This window comes from Pan paniscus, chromosome 1 (genome assembly GCF_029289425.2).
Source record: "Pan paniscus chromosome 1, NHGRI_mPanPan1-v2.0_pri, whole genome shotgun sequence".
In the NCBI taxonomy this organism is placed as follows: domain Eukaryota; kingdom Metazoa; phylum Chordata; class Mammalia; order Primates; family Hominidae; genus Pan; species Pan paniscus.
The window spans coordinates 114,414,281-114,430,221 of NC_073249.2; the positions used below are offsets into that span (position 1 = coordinate 114,414,281).

A 15,941-nucleotide genomic window follows, 5' to 3' on the forward strand; every position below is an offset into this window, starting at 1 on the left:
TCGAAGAGTCGTGACAGCAAAATCACTTCCTGACGAAGGAGGAGCAAAAGGGAAGTTAAGAGGCCATCCTGACCAGGAAGTGACTCGCCCTAAACTAACCCCAATTATATCTACAAATGGGGGGATGGGGTGAGCCCCAACTGCTAAAGGCGGTAAAATAACTGCTTTTTGATATGTCGCAACATAACCACCACCCTCTCGCAAAATTACAGAAAAAAGTCCACAGTCACGATCCAATAAAGGAAACGTCTGTTCCCTTGCAGGGAGGCCCCTGGGCTGTGCCTCTCAGGCCTGAGAGAAAAGGAGAGTCGAGGAACGAGGAACTGGGGCCACCGTGAGGCAGAGGAAAGCCCCGTAAGAGGGAAGCGTCCCGACTGCGGAGAGCGTATGTCAGCATGGACCAAGAAGCTTCTTTTTCCTGGGGACACTGCTAGGCTCCCAACGCAGCCGGGCCGGGCCCCAGTTCCCTGTCGGGGGAGGAGGTAAGAGAGAGAGGCGGACCCCTTACCTTCTCCTCATCCGACACACGATCATCGAAGTCGGCCATCTTGGGCTGTTCTGGCCCAGCCCGGCTACGGGCGCGAGGCAGGCCGGGAAGAAAGCCGAGTGATGGAATCACCGCGGCGGCCGTCGGAAGGACCCGCCCGGAAACGCCAACGAAGAGGGCCCCATGTCAGTTATGCGCGGGAGTGACGTCTCCTAACGCCAGCGCCCGCGCCCGCGCCCCAGGAAGTAGGGTTTGCCTTAGGTGATTTGAAGTCTAATATCTTTCCCAATGAGTTACACTCATTTCCCATCCATCTAATGGGCGCTGGCAGCGTGTTTCGATTATTCTTGGCTTCTGGCCTCCATCCGACCAAATAGCTGTTGCTACTCCTACAAGTTTTTCTGGTGCCCGTTATCTCCACGACAGCCGAATCCAAAGCTCTAAGAGCTGCTCGGCAGCTGGAACGATCGGTGGCTTTTCCAACCCCGGGGGGGGGGCGGTGTGAAAGGTGACTCTCATTTCGTTTGGAAGCGGTAACACTTCACTTCGGGGTCACATCTCAGTCCAGTTCCTCCAGAACAGGCGCTGCTGTCCGCCCCTTCCCTGCCCCACGAAAGAATAGGTAGCCCCAATCTTGAGACACGCTCCTCCACCTTCGAAATCTTCTCGGTCCCGGTTCCCCAGGACTCAGCCTTCACAGAGGCCAACTTCAGGTCCGCCACTATCCCAGGATTCCCGACTCCCGGTTTCCTGTCCTTCTCCCCTCCCAGCTCCTGGCGCCTGCGATAGCGGCAAGATGGCGGACCGTGGCGGCGTGGGTGAAGCCGCAGCTGTTGGAGCGTCTCCTGCATCTGTCCCTGGCCTAAACCCGACGCTAGGCTGGAGGAAGCGACTGCGGGCCGGGCTGGCGGGGACTGGGGCCTCGTTGTGGTTCGTGGCGGGGCTGGGGCTGCTTTACGCTCTGAGGATCCCTTTGAGGCTGTGTGAGAATTTGGCAGCGGGTGAGAGGACCAGACCTCCTGGGGCAGGGCGGGGGGCGAGGAGAGATGTCGGGGGCAAGAGCCAAAGGGCAAGAGATTCTCGGTAGTCCTAGAGGGCCTCTGAGGAGTCGATGATGAGCGATCAAGTGAGTTCTTTTTCTTTTGGGCTGCAACCTTGCAGTTGATTGACAAGCCTGCTGCCGTTACCGGCTCCTCCGTAGAACTCTTAAGGTCCGCCCTCTCTCTTATGTCCTCGTTTTTCCGTGGAAAAGCCACCTGACAAGCTATAAGCTTCAGGTATTAGGACAGAAGAGTGTCTCAGATGAGGATACGTAATTTATATTGGCTCCCCCACCTCTGGTAGGATCCCTTAAAAGTCACTACTTTGAGTCTCCCGCTGCCCAGCTGAAAGAACTCATATCCAGGCAACAAAGATGAGCACATCTGTAATTTAAAGATTTCAGAGAAAGAAAATGGCATGATTTCAATTGACGATTCTCTTGTTTTAAAATAGTTCTGTTAAGAAATCGTTTTCGTGATAGTTTTGTCTGTTCTTTTAGGCTTATCTTGAGTAATAAAATAGTACAGGAAGTGAGAGCGCCACAAACAACAGTGGGTTTGCTAGTTCTTTCGACGTCTGTAGAACACTTGCTACGTAGTCTGTGCTGACAATACGAACACATGTAAGAAGTGATGATCCTGATGGATTCTCATATACTGTACTGTTCTTTAGCTGTAGACAGGATGAAGTGTTTAGGGCCCAGGTCCCCTTACCATGTGATTATATTTCACTCAAGATCTGAGCAGCAACCTCAGAACAAGATATAAGTATTTCTGTTACATGATTCAGTATGGTGGTTGATTTTTCTGTAGCAAAAGGCAGCAAATGTCCCCTTTCCTGTTCAGAGATGACATGAAAGACTGTGAGTTAATGTTCGGAAATATTTTGGTTTTTTTGGAGGATAGGTATCAAGTTCAAATATAACTAGCACTCTAAGCTAAACTGAAGAGCTAATTTGGCATCTCTGTATCAGGTGAATGAAGTGCTTAACGGTGGTTTCTATGCACAGTGTTACTGATTGACTTGTCATTTATTTTTCTACGTTAACCATATGCAACATTTAGATGAGAATAGTTGATTACTATAGATTTTTCTTTTTTACGTTTCTTTTGTGTGTGTGTGTGTGTGAGAGAGAGAAAGACAGACAGAGTCTCCCTTTGTCACCCAGGCTGAAGTGTAGTGGCAAGATCACTACAGCCTTGAACTCTTCTGCTCAAGCGATCCTCTGGCCTCAGCCTCCCAAGTAGCTGGGACTACAGGCGTGCACCACCATGACTGGCTGAGTTTTAAATTTTGCGTAGAGACTGGGTCTATTTTATTTGCCCAGGCTGGTCTTGAACTTCTGGCTACCAGTGATCCTCCTGCCTTGGCCTCCCAAAACTCTGAGATTATGGGAGTGAGCCATCCTACCTGGCCAGATTTTTATTTTCTTTCTAAAACCCACAGTACTTATGAGATAATTATTTGAAGTGAAAAATCTGCTCCAGGATTTCAGTAACTCAGGGAGATTTCTGTTTGTTGCTTTTCTCTTTGAGCCATTTTGCCTCTCTAGCTGATATACCAAATACATATGCTGTTTCCTTCCCTCTAATTTGAGACAGTGGTTTTGTATCCTACCAAAATAAATATGGAGTAGTTTTGAACCTCCTTTGTAAAAGCATATTTGTTTATCTTTTTATTCTTACAGACTTGCGAAAGTTCTTATCTAAATTATGACTTATAAGTGCTTTAGTTTTATTCTCAAAAGCAAGCTGAATTACCTCATTTTGATTTGTTGCAAATAGTGATAAGCCATTATGTATAATATATATACAAATTAAAACTTTTTCAAGTGAATTTCACACTAGATATTAATACTACTTAAGTCCCACCACTCATAAAGATACTTGCATATTTGTAACCTAAGTACTTTAAATTTGCATTTTTTAAAACTTTGATTCTTGTTCTTTTGACAGTGACTGTATTTTTAAATTCATTGACACCCAAATTCTATGTGGCACTTACAGGGACCTCTTCATTGATATCAGGACTAATATTTGTAAGTAGTTTCCATTTCCTTCCTTCATGTTTTGGTGTTTATCTAAAGATATTTTTTTTTTTTCTTTTTTGAGACAGAGTCTTGCTCTGTCGCCCAGGCTGGAGCGCAGTGGCATGATCTCGGCTCACTGCAACTTCCGCCTTCCAGGTTCCAGCAATTCTTCTGTCTCAGCCTCCCGAGTAGCTGGGATTACAGGTGCCGGCCACCATGCCCGGATAATTTTTGTATTTTTAGTAGAGATGGCATTTCACCATATTGGTCAGGCTGGTCTCCAGCTCCTGACCTCAGGTGATCCGCCTGCCTTGGCCTCCCAAAGTGCTGGGATTACAGGCATGAGGCACCACCCTGGCCTAAAGATCCTTTATATGGTTATAATAATTATAAATTATTATTACCTGTGGATTAGCATTTCCAAAATGTATTCAGCATTTGAAAAGAGTTACCTATTCAAACAAGTTTGGGGAACACTGCATCTCCCAATCTACTTTTAAGAGATTGACAGTATTTATTTACATATTAAAGGCTTATTGTAAACTGTAGTCAGGGAGGGCTTGGGGTGTGTTGGAAATTAAATGCCTGCAGAGCCCAAGTTGGTAACAAAAATGAGTGAAATGGATAGAGTTTAATAATTAAATTCTTATTTCTTTGAGGACTGGGTAGCCTGGACAGTGCATGTCCCTTCTAAAAGAGGCTAAAGCTAATTGTTGCCATATAGACTTGGAACTAGTATTACCAGGTTTTTCAATTTTTCAAATGATTTAAAGAGAACCCAGACAGGCCGGACGTGGTGGCTAACACCTATAATCCCAGCACTTTGGGAGCCTGAAGCAGGCAGATCACTTGAGGCCAGGAGTTCAAGAACAGCCTGGCCAACATGATGAAACTCCATCTACTAAAATACAAAAAATAACTGGGTATAGTGGTATGTGCCTGTAGTCCCAGCTACTCGGAAGGCTGAGGCATAAGAATCTCTTGAACTTGGGAGGTGGAGGTTACAGTGAACCAAGATCTTGCCACTGCACTCCAGCCTGGGCGACAGAGAGAAACCCTTTCTCAAAAATGAATGAATAAATAAATAGAACCTGGACATACAGTTTTTATATAAAATTTGCCCATTAAAAAAAAATTGAGATGGAGTCTCACTACGTTGCCCAGGCCAGAGTACAGTCGCTATTCACAGGCACCATTATAGCACACTGTGGCCTTAACTCCTGGGCTCAAGCCATCCTCCCGTCTCGGCCTCCCTAGTAGCTGGGATTACAGGCATGTGCCACCATGTCTGACTACAGCATTTTAATATTGGCAACATTGGGAAGACTAAAATTTATGTGTCATGAATTCAACTTACAGTTTTTTCAAGCCCCAGTTTCCTCATCTGTTAACTGGCAGTTAATAGCATGAACTTTATAGGATTATGAAGAGTAAATCAGATAATGTTGTAAGTTTATAACATGGTAGCTGGTTCAGAATGTACACTTAATGAATTTTGGCCATTATTCTGAGAATTCTCACAATTAAGAAACCTGTTTGGCCTGATACAGTGGTTCATACCTGTAATCCTAGCACTTTGGGAGACCGAGGTGGGGTGATAGAGTTCGAGACCAGCCTGGGAAACATGGAAAAACCCTGTCTCTTCAAAAAAACACAAAAATTAGGCGTGTGTGGCATGCACCTATAGTCCCAGCTACTGGAGAGGCCAAGGTGGGAGGATCACTTGAACCCTGGAGGGAGAGGTTACAGTGAGCCAAGATGGTGCTACTGCACTCTAACCTGGGTGACAGAGCAAGACTCTGTTTCAAAAAACAAAAACAACAAAACTGTTTAACTTTAATTCAACTTTTCCTTGAAGAAGATATTTTTAATTAAAAAAATTAAAATATTTTTTATAATTCACATTAACATCCCTAGGATGTCATGTTTACTAGTGTACACTTTGGAACAATACTGCTGCAGATAAAAATCTTAAGAAGTTTTATGCCATGCATAGCCAATAAATTTTTCTCTTCCCTTTAAATTTTTATTTATTTTTTGTAGAGACAGAGTCTCACTGTGTTGTTCAGGGTGGTCTCAGACACTTGGGCATAAACGATCCATTCTTCTCGGCCTCCCAAAGTGCTAAGGTTCCAGGCGTGAACCACCATGCCCAGCCTGTTCTTTTTTTTATCTCTAGGTGGTGCTCTCCAGCTGTAGTAGAAATAGCATTTGTATTGGATCTATTTTTTTAAATAGGGACTAAATACAGACCATTTTGTTAAAGTGAAATGCCAAACAAGAACGAGATTTTTCTCTTGGCTAAAAAAATAGAAGCTATTGAGGAATTCAGGATTAAAACTACATGTTAATATAAGCCTCATAATTTAACATAAGCATATTTTAGCATATTTAGTCCATAGCATACAAAAGTCTAAGTAAAGACAATAAACTGTCTTTAAGCCAGGCACGGTGGCTTACACCTGTAATCCCAACACTTTGGGAGGATGGAGTGGGAGAATTCCTTAATGCCAGAAGTTTGAGACCAGCCTGGGCAACAACAAGACCCTGTCTCTATTTAATATGGTTTTTGTTTGTTTGTTTGTTTGTTTTAAAGAAACTATCAATATTAAACAGCTGATATAGTGAAAAAAGCTCTGGTTTGGGAACCAGAAGATAAAATTTTGAATCTTAACTCTGCCACTTACTAGCTGATAATTTTGGGCAAGCTACATAAACTGTCTAAGCTATAATTTCCTCATTTATAAGAGGGGGATAACTTATATATATGATGTCTAAAACCTTGTAAAAAACTTTTTGTGGCCAGGTGTGGTGTCTTGTGTCTGTACTGCCAACACTGTGGGAGGCTGAGGCAGGAGGATTGCTTGTGGCCAGGAGTTCAAGAGCAGCCTGGACAAATGAACAAGATCTGGTCTCTGTATAAAATTTAAAAAATTTAGCGCGTTGTGGTGGCGCATTCCTGTAGTCCCAGCTACTTCAGAGACTGAGGTGGGAGGATTGCTTGAGCCCAGGAAATCGTGGCTGTAGTGAGCTGTGATCATGCTACTGCACTCCAGCCCGGGCAACAGAGTGGACCTTGTCTCAACAACAAAACAACAACAACAAAAACCCCAAAAAACCTTTTGTTACTCTTTATAAAACCGCATTTTAAATATACACAAATTAGGAAATTCAAGTAACATTTTAAAGGTTAAACTGTATTATTACCCTTGCAATATTGATGGGTTTTTATTAGCAAAGGTTGTTGTGTTTATAATTTCTTTTACCACCTGGATTTAACAAACTTGTATATACATATAATCACATATACATGTATAAAGAGATATATTTATGAATCAGTCTACTGTAATGGTTGGAAGCTCCGAAGTCGGGCAAACCTGAATAAGAATCCCAGCTCTGCCAGTTACCAGTGATGTGAACTGTTATTTAAATTTGGAATGTGTGTCCTCATCTCTAAAATCAGTTGTTATAAAAATTAAATGACATAATGCACGTCAAGGACTTGGCATAATGTGTGGCTCATAGAAAGCTTTTGATAAGTATTTGCAGTTATTATTACCATTGTTCATTTGTGTTAAAAAGTTGACTCAAAAGTTGAAAAAAGCCACTAACTTCATACTCATTCATTAGAAAACCCACCTGCACTTTGTATGGTGAAGGGAAGTGTGTTGTTGTTGCCCTTGATGGTACTTATCTTCTCTTTTTTTTTTTCGAAACAGGGTTTTACTCTGTCACCCAAGCTGGAGTGAAGTGGTACAATCACAGCTCACAGCAGCCTTGACCTGCTGAACTCAAGCAATCCTCCCACCTCAGCCTCCAAAGTAGCTGGGACTACAGGCACACACCCTCACACCTGGCTCATTTTTTTTATGTTTTGTAGAGATGGGGTCTCACTATGTTGTCCAGGTTAGTCTCAAATTCCCAGCCTCAAGTGATCCTCCCATCTCAGCCTCCCAAAGTGTTGGGATTATAGGCATGAGCCACCGTGCCTGGCCCTATCCAATTTTCTTAGCCAAGATTTATTCAATATAAACCTTTTCTGTCACATGAACAATTTCTGCTTGTGTAAAGAAGTTTTATCTCACTTCTTAGTAAAATATATGGTAGAAGTCAAACCATGGCCTCATTTGGTGGTAATTCTTGCTAACTTAAGAGTGAGCAGAAAGAGATACCATTTTAGACTGAGCATAAAACATTAGTGACATGATAGAAAAAATGCTGCACCATGATTTTCTCACACTTTCCTATAAACGTTGTGGCATGTAGTCAGCGGGCCCCAACATGACTATACTTTTGGCACCTATGTAGCATATTTGTTCTGTTATTTACTGAAGCAAAAAAATAACATTCCTACAGATTTGAAAATGCTGATTTTTTTGTGATGGGTTCTGTTTGTGGTCATAGTAAAATAGTTTTCAAAAATATTATAATCTGGCCGGTCATGGTAGCTTACACCCATAATCCTAGCACTTTGTGAGGCCAAGGAGGGCAGAGCGCTTAAGCCCAGGAGTTTGAGACCAGCCTGGGCAACTTGGCAAAACCTTGTCCCTACAAAAAATATAAAAATTAGCTGGGCATGGTGGCACATGCCTGTAGTCCTAGCTACACGGGAGGCTGAGGTGGGATGATCACCTGAGCCCAGGGAGGTCAAGGTTTCAGTGAGCTGTGATCATGCCACTGTACTCCAGCCTGGTGACAGAGTGGGATCCTATCTCAAAAAATTTTAAAAAAAGGAAATAAAAAGATTAAAATCTCTTAGTTGTGCATATGCTTTGTTTATTCTTTAAAGTAATACATGTATCCACTACATTTGGCAGAAGACTAGTCTGTCAGGTGACTTTTTTTTTTTTTTTTTTTTTTTTGAGACAGGGTCTCACTCTATTGCCCAGGCTGGAGTGCAGTGGTGCAATCTCAGCTCACTGCAGCCTTGACCTCCTTGGGCTCAAGAGATCCTCCCACTTCAACTTCCTGAGTAGCTGGAACTGCAGGCATGCACCACCTCACCCAGCTAATATTTTATTTTTATATTTTTCTGTAGAGATGAGGTCTCACTATTTTGTCCAGGCTGGTCTAGAATTCTTGGGCTCAAGCGATTCTTCTTGAGGATCCCTCTTTTGGGACTTCTCGGCCTCCCAAAGTGCTGGAATTACAGACGTGAACCACCGTGTCTGGCCTGGTTTCTCTTTTTATATCAGTGATAAACCATGGAAATAGAAAGAAATGAATATCCTGATTTTTAAATGGTTTAATATGGGAATCAACTTGACCTTAACCTTTATTAATAATTTTGCCAAATACCAGAGTAGTACTTTTTGCTTCAGAAAGCACTTTCTTATAATTCTTGTTAACCACATTTAGCTGAGGCTCTGAGATGTTAAGAGATTAAGTGACTTGCCCACAGCACACAGCTAATAAATGACTGATTTGGGAGTTAAACATGGGCATGCTGATCCTAGTCTAGTCTGTTCATCCACTATGCTTATTATTTGAAAACTGTTTATGCTGCAGATAGAATAAAATGACAATGTAACTTAACAGAGTTAAATTACTTATAGATTAAAATGCTTCTTTCTGTTTTTAATGCTTTATTACATATGCCTAGTTTTGCTTAAGCTTGTCTAAATTTTATGATGGAACTATAAAAAATGTATTTCACTTTTACATGACATGTTATTGGTGAATCTTGTGTTTGTATGTTTTTTTCTTTTTGAAAGAGTGCATTTAAAATGCTGAATTGAACAGGACATCTTGAGAGAATGTTTTAATTTGAGCTCATGTATCTGCTGATCGATTCTAAGTGCAGGATATTTTCTGTTTGTCATAGATATTTGAATGGTGGTACTTCCATAAGCATGGCACATCTTTTATTGAGCAAGTATCTGTAAGCCATTTGCAACCACTGATGGGAGGAACAGAGAGCAGCATTTCAGAACCAGGTTCTCCTTCGAGGAACAGAGAAAATGAAACCAGCAGACAGAATTTGTCAGGTGACTACTTTTCTAATGTGTTTTCAGAGCTGTGTATTTAAGATTGAGTTTGGCTCTGGGAGATAGAAAACTCAAAACAGCAGAGTGCTGTGGTGTGCATGTTTGTGTTTCCCCCAAAATTCTAATCACCAATGTGATGTTACGAGGTAGGGTCTTTGGGAGGTGATCAGGTCATGAGGGCAGTGCCCTCAGGGATGTGATGAATGCCCTTATGAGAGACCCCAGAGAGCTGCTTGCCACTTCTACCGTGGGAGGACACCACGAGAAGGCGCCGTCTGTGAACCAGAAAGCAGACCCTCACCAGACACCAAATCTGTTGGTACCTTGGTCATAGACTTCCCAGCCTCCAGAACTGTTAAAAATAAATTTATACTGTTTATAATCTACCCAGTTTGTGATATTTTGTTATAGCAGTCCAAATGGACCAAGACACAGAAATTTGTCTTTCATGTTAATATAGTTAGTCCATGGCTAGTATGGAAAACAATAATCATCAGATACCCAGACCCCTTCTATTTTGTTAGCCTGCCATCTCCAAATGTAGTTTTTACTTTGTCGTGTAAGACTATTGCTCTTGCTTCAGCCATCATATCCACATTCCAATCAGTAGGAAGGAAAGAAATCCAGGGTAAGGTCACTACTTCCCTCTACTCCACCCCACAGAAGCCAAGGACTATTCTCAGAAATGTTACATACTATTTCACCTTACTTCCTACTGGTCAGGTCTGTTTCATATGGCCATTACTAGCTATAAGGAAGGCTAGAAATTTTCATCATTTTCTCAGTATATATATATATACGCCCAGCAAATCAGGGAATCTTATGACTAATAAAGGAGAGAACAGAAACAGCCATCTCTGCCAAGAGAGAAAAGTAGGAAAAAAAATTTTTTTCAGTATACTTAAAAAGGCATCAAAGTCTCAGCTCTTCATGGATGGATATTCCATTGTCATACTTTTATTGTAGACTGTTCCTCTATTTGTGTCGAGTAATCGCAAATTTATTTATTTATTTAGTTAGAGACAGAATCTTGTCTGTTGCCAGGCTGGAGTGCAGTGGTGCGATCTCAGCTCACTGCAACCTCTCCTTCCCAAGTTCAAATGATTCTCCTGCCTCAGCCTCCCGAGTACCTGGGACTACAGGCATGCACCACCATGCCTGGCTAATATTTTGTATTTTTAGTAGAGATGGGGTTTCACCATATTGGCCAGGATGGTCTCAATCTCTTGACCTCATGATCTGCCCACCTTGGCCTCCTAAAGTGCTGGGATTACCTAAAGTGCTTGGCCTCCTAAAGTGCTGGGTATGGGTAAGCCACCATACCCAGCATTTTTTTTTTTTTTGAGACGAAGTCTCTGTAGTCCAGGCTAGAGTGCAGTGGTGCGATCTCAGCTCACTGCGACCTCTGCCTCCTGGGTTCAAGCGATTCTCCTTCCTCAGCCTCCCAAGTAGCTGAAATAACAGGCATGTACCACTGCACCCAGCTAATTTTTGTATTTTTAGTAGAGATGGGTTTCACCATGTTGGCCAGGCTGGTCTTGAACTCCCGACCTCAGGTGATCTGTCTGCCTCGGCTTCCCAAAGTGCTAGGATTACAGGCGTGAGCCGCTGAGCCTGGCCAGCTAGAAAGCAAATATTTTTAATGATATATAATTAGGAAAGGAAAATTTACAAAGCCAAATACAATTATTATTATTATTATTTTAATAGAGATGAGGTCTCACTATGTTGCCCAGGCTGGTCTCAAACTCCTGGGCTCAAGTGATCCTCCCACCTCAGTCTCCCAGAATGTTGGAATTACAGGTGTGAGCCATTGCTCCTGGGCCAAAATGAATATTTTGGATTATTGTTCCTTTCACTGGGATAGGTAATAACCATATGGTAATAATACAAATGAGTTAATTCCATAATATTCCAAATGCCTCGTTTGTTCAATAGCTTAACCACTAGAGTTATGATAGTTTAGTAGAAAAATACTGCCTGAATGCAACTGGTGGCACTTTTTAGATTTGGTCAAAGTCCCTGAGGAAGCACCATTTAAGTGGAGTCCTGAAGCCCGACTAGGAATAGTGGGGTGGGGTTGGCAGCCATTCAAGAGTACAAGAAGGAATAATGGTCATTTCCTTTCCTCTTCTTTCTTTTTCATAAAATAATTACAGAACCCCTAAGAGTAAGGCATATTAAGATGAATACGATACAGATCTGTCCTCATGAAGCTCAGTGTTCAATATATAAATAATTATAACAATAGCACATGATGTGATTTTATTTTCCATTCTAAGACTGAGTATGCCATTAATAATGAGAGTGAAGATAACCTTAAGAACATTTCATCTTGGCAGAGGATACAGATATAAATAAATTGACAGTAAAAGAGTATGGTTAACTGCTTTTATAGAGTATCTTATATATGATACTCTATAAAGATACATGGTGTCTTATATAAGATACTATGGTGACAGAAAAGAAAGAGTGGTCAGTTATTCTTGGAGGGAGGGCCGCAAAATATTTCACAGAGGAAATACTTGAATTGGATCTCAAATTGAGTTAAAAGCTGGGCACAGTGGCCCAAACCTATAATTCTAGTGCTTTAGGAGGCTGAGGTAAGGGGATCACTTGAGACAAGGAGTTTGAGACCAGCCTGGGCAACATAGCAAGACCCCCATCTCTACAAAAAATAAAATCAGTTGGGCACAGTAATACGCACCTGTAGTTCCAGCTACTTGGGAGGCTGAGGCAGGAGGATCACTTGAGCCCAGGAGTTTGAGGCTGCAGTGAGCTATGAGTGTGCCACTGCACTCCAGCCTGGGTGACAGAGCAAGACCCTCTCTCCAAGGGGGACAAAAAATTTTTTTAAGTGAATTAAAGCATGCTTTTGTTCAATTTTTTTCTCCCTGGATAACTTCATCTTATTCAATAATATTAGCTACCACAGACATATATGCTGGGGGGAACCAATTTTAAATTTTTACCCCCAAGTTCTCTTTTAAACTCTAGACCTACATTTCTAACTCTTTGCTAGAATTTTCCACCTTTAATGGCCCTAACCACCCTGAACTCCATCCAAAATGAAACTAATTGTCTTCTTCCATAGTTCTTCCTCTATAATTCTAAAATCTTCTAATGGCGTCCAATTCCATTTTAGCAATCTTTGGGTTTTTTTTTAGTTTATATCATTTATATTTCCCCTGTTTTCTCCAATCAACCCCAAATTGTATTCCCCCTTAAAAATCATCTTGACTCCATTCTGCCTTCTTTTTTATTTTTCTTAGATGGAATTTCACTCTTGTTGCCCAGGCTGGAGTGCAATGTCGTGATCTTGGCTCACTGCAACCTCCACCTCCCGGGTTCAAGCGATTCTCCTGCCCCAGCCTCCCGAGTAGCTGGGATTACAAGCACCTGCCACCATGCCAGAGTAATTTTTGTATTTTTAGTAGAGATGGGTTTTCGCCATGTTGGCCAGACTGGTCTCAAACCCCTGACCTCAGATTATTCATCCACCTCGGCCTCCCAAAGTGCTGGGATTACAGGCATGAGCCACCAGGCCTGGCCCATTCTGTCTTCTTTTCTTTCAACATTCATAGCCCCATATCTAGGCCCTTAAACATCTCTTCCCTTGGCTATTGCTATAGTATCCTAAGTGGTTTCCCTTCCTCTTACACTTCCCCTTCTAGTACATACTCTCTCCTTACTAGGTAAAAAAAAAAGTGGTTCTCAAACTTTTTAGACTAAGAAATCCTTTACATTCTTAAAAAATTATCCAGGACCTCAAAGAGCCTTTGTTTAAATGTGGATTATATCCATCAATATTTATCATATTAGAAATTAAAGCAGGAAATTTAAAAATATTTTTAATAGTATTAAATCCATTACGTGTTAACATGTTGTAGACTGAAATGTATCCCCCAAAATTCACATGTTGAAACTCTAACCTCTAATGTAACTGTATTAGGAGCTAGGGTTTTTAGGAGATAATCAAGGTTAAATGAGGGGATCCTAATCTGATAGTATTGATGGCTTTGTAAGAAGAAGAGAGGGATTGCTGTCTCTCTGCCATGCAAAGACACAGTGAGAAGACTGCTCTCTGAAGGCCAGGAGGAGAGCCCTCACCAGAGCCCAACCATTCTAGTACCTTGATCTTGGACTTCCAACCTTCAGATTGTGAGAAAATAAATTTCTGTTGTTAAGCCACTCAGCATGTGATACTTTGTTATGGCAACCTGAGCTGACTAACTCAGATTTTGTTACGAAGAAGTGGGGTGCCACTGTAACAAACACCTAAATATGTGGAAACAGCTTTGGAGCTGGGTAATGAGTTGAGGCTGGAAGAGTTTTGAGGTACACACTTGAAATATGGATAAGGACAGTTTGGTGAGGTCTCAAGTGGAAATGAGGAACATGTGGTTGGGAACTGGAGGAAAGGTGGTCCTTGTATAAAGTGGAAAAGAACTGGCTGAACTGTATTCTAGCATTTTGGGGAGAGTAGAACTTGAGAGCAATGACATTGGATATTTAGCTGAGGAGATTTCTAAGCAAAGTGGCACAACTTGGTTTCTTCTGACTGCTTATAGTGAAATGTGAAAGGAAAGAGATGAATAGGAGAAGCCCTTGTTAAGCAAAAAGGAACCACAACTTGAAGATTTGGAAATTCTCAGCCTATCCATTTTATAAAATACATGAGAAAACTTGCTCTGAAGACAATAGTAGGGATGTGGTTGAACAACTATTTGATATCACGTGTGCACTTCATGCACTTAGTCATCTTAGTAGAAGCCAGGAACAGAATTGAGTTTACACGAGCAAACACACTACCAGTTTGAACTAAAAGGGACAGGGAAGGTGGGACAGAATCAAGGAAGGCTGTTAGACTTTTTGGATTCTACAGGACCAGACCATAGAGCTGTTCAATTGTCAACATGTACTGACTTCAAAGAAAAGGAAGAATGACCAAATCCAGGACTGCTGCTCCCAATACAGACCCAGAGGGCAAGGCTGTTTCCTCCTTGGTTTCAAAGGGTGAGGCTGCCTTTCCAGTTTCTGGGGCCAGGCCACCCTCACAGAGAACTGCATGGGTGGGGCTGTACCACAGAGATATGGGGGTGACACTGCCACCCCAGTAGGCCTGGAGGGCAGAGTATCAAGCCAAAAAGAATTCTCAAGCTTTTTCTCTTTTTTTTTTTGAGACAGAGTCTTGCTCTGTTGCCCAGGCTGGAGTGCAGTGGCACGATCTCAACTCACTGAAACCTCTGCCTCCTGGGTTCAAGTGATTGTCCTGCCTCAGCCTCCCGAGTAGCTGGGATTACAGGCATGCGCCACCACGCCTGGCTAATTTTGTATTTTTAGTAGAGACAGGTTTTCTCCACGTTGGTCAGGCTGGTCTGGAACTCCCAACCTCAGGTGATCTGCCTGTCTTGGCCTCCCAAAGTGCTGGGATTACAGGCATGAGCCACCACACTTGGCCTCTTTTTGTTGTTGTTGAGACGGAGTCTCACTCTGTCGCCCAGGCTGGAGTGCAGGAGCGCAATCTCGGCTCACTGCAACCTCTGCTGCCTGGGTTCAGGTGATTCTCCTGCCTCAGCCTCCCGAGTAGCTGGGATTATGGGCACCTGCCACTGCACCCAGCTAATTTTTTTGTAGTTTTTAGTAGAGATGGGGTTTCATCATCTTGGCCAGGCTGGTCTTGAACTTCTCATCTCTTGATCCACCCGCCTTGGTCTCCCAAAGTGCTGGGATTATAGGTGTGAGCTACCGTGCCCGGACCTTTTTTTTTTTTTTTTTTTTTGGAGCTGGAGTTTCACTCTTGCTGCCCAGGCTGGAATGCAATGGCGTGATCTCTGCTCACTGCAACCTCTGCCTCCTGGGTTCAAATGATTCTCCTGCCTCAGCCTCCCGAGTAGCTGGGATTACAGGCATGCACCACCATGCCCAGCTATTTTTTTTGTATTTTAGTAGAGATGGGGTTTCACCATGTTGGCCAGGCTGATCTTGAACGCCTGACCTCAGGTGATCCACCCGCCTTGGCCTCCCAAAGTGCTAGGATTACAGGCATGAGCCACCACACCCAGTCTTTTTTTTTTTTTTTTTTAAGAGAGACAAGGCCTCACTATGTTGCCCAGGCTGGGGTCTTGAACTCCTGGGCTCAAGTGATCCTCCTGCCTCAGCCTCCTGAGTAGCTGGGATTACAGGCATGTGCCATTGTGCCTGGCATTCAAGCTTTAAGATGTAATGGAATTTGCCTTGCTAGGTTTTGGACTTGGTAACCATTACCCTTTCCTTCCTTTTGATTTTTTTCATTTGAGAATGGGGATGTCTATCCTATGTCTGCCCACCATCATACTATATATTGGGAGCACATAACTTGTCTGGTTCCATAGGTTCACTTCTGGAGAGGAACTGA

The 15,941-nt window shown here is 42.6% G+C and overlaps 2 protein-coding genes across 39 annotated transcripts in view; one reads left to right on the plus strand and one right to left on the minus strand.

Annotated features, from left to right (window-relative positions):
* The window catches only part of CAPZA1 (capping actin protein of muscle Z-line subunit alpha 1), a 50,314-nt gene extending 49,631 nt beyond the window's left edge, over nucleotides 1-683 (minus strand). Inside the window, exon 1 of the mRNA XM_003810701.5 lies at nucleotides 509-683. Coding sequence (XP_003810749.1) covers nucleotides 509-547 — 39 coding nt within the window. The 5' untranslated portion in view covers nucleotides 548-683. The remainder of the gene's footprint in view (nucleotides 1-508) is intronic.
* A 580-nt stretch (nucleotides 684-1,263) lies between these two features.
* The window catches only part of ST7L (suppression of tumorigenicity 7 like), a 96,054-nt gene continuing 81,376 nt past the window's right edge, over nucleotides 1,264-15,941 (plus strand). For 17 of the 38 annotated variants that reach the window (XR_010112799.1, XM_034933665.3, XM_063606362.1 and 14 more), the window contains exons 1-3: nucleotides 1,284-1,488; nucleotides 3,484-3,566; nucleotides 9,382-9,544. Coding sequence is in view for 35 of the 38 variants with exons in the window: in XM_034933665.3 (XP_034789556.2) it covers nucleotides 1,284-1,488; nucleotides 3,484-3,566; nucleotides 9,382-9,544 (451 nt within the window). In the remaining 3 variants the exon portion in view is untranslated. Of the gene's footprint in view, nucleotides 1,489-2,025; nucleotides 2,151-2,184; nucleotides 2,391-3,483; nucleotides 3,567-7,276; nucleotides 7,464-9,381; nucleotides 9,545-15,941 lie in introns of those variants that run through there. The other 21 variants (XM_014346669.4, XM_063606347.1, XM_063606358.1 and 18 more) reach the window with 13 other exon arrangements.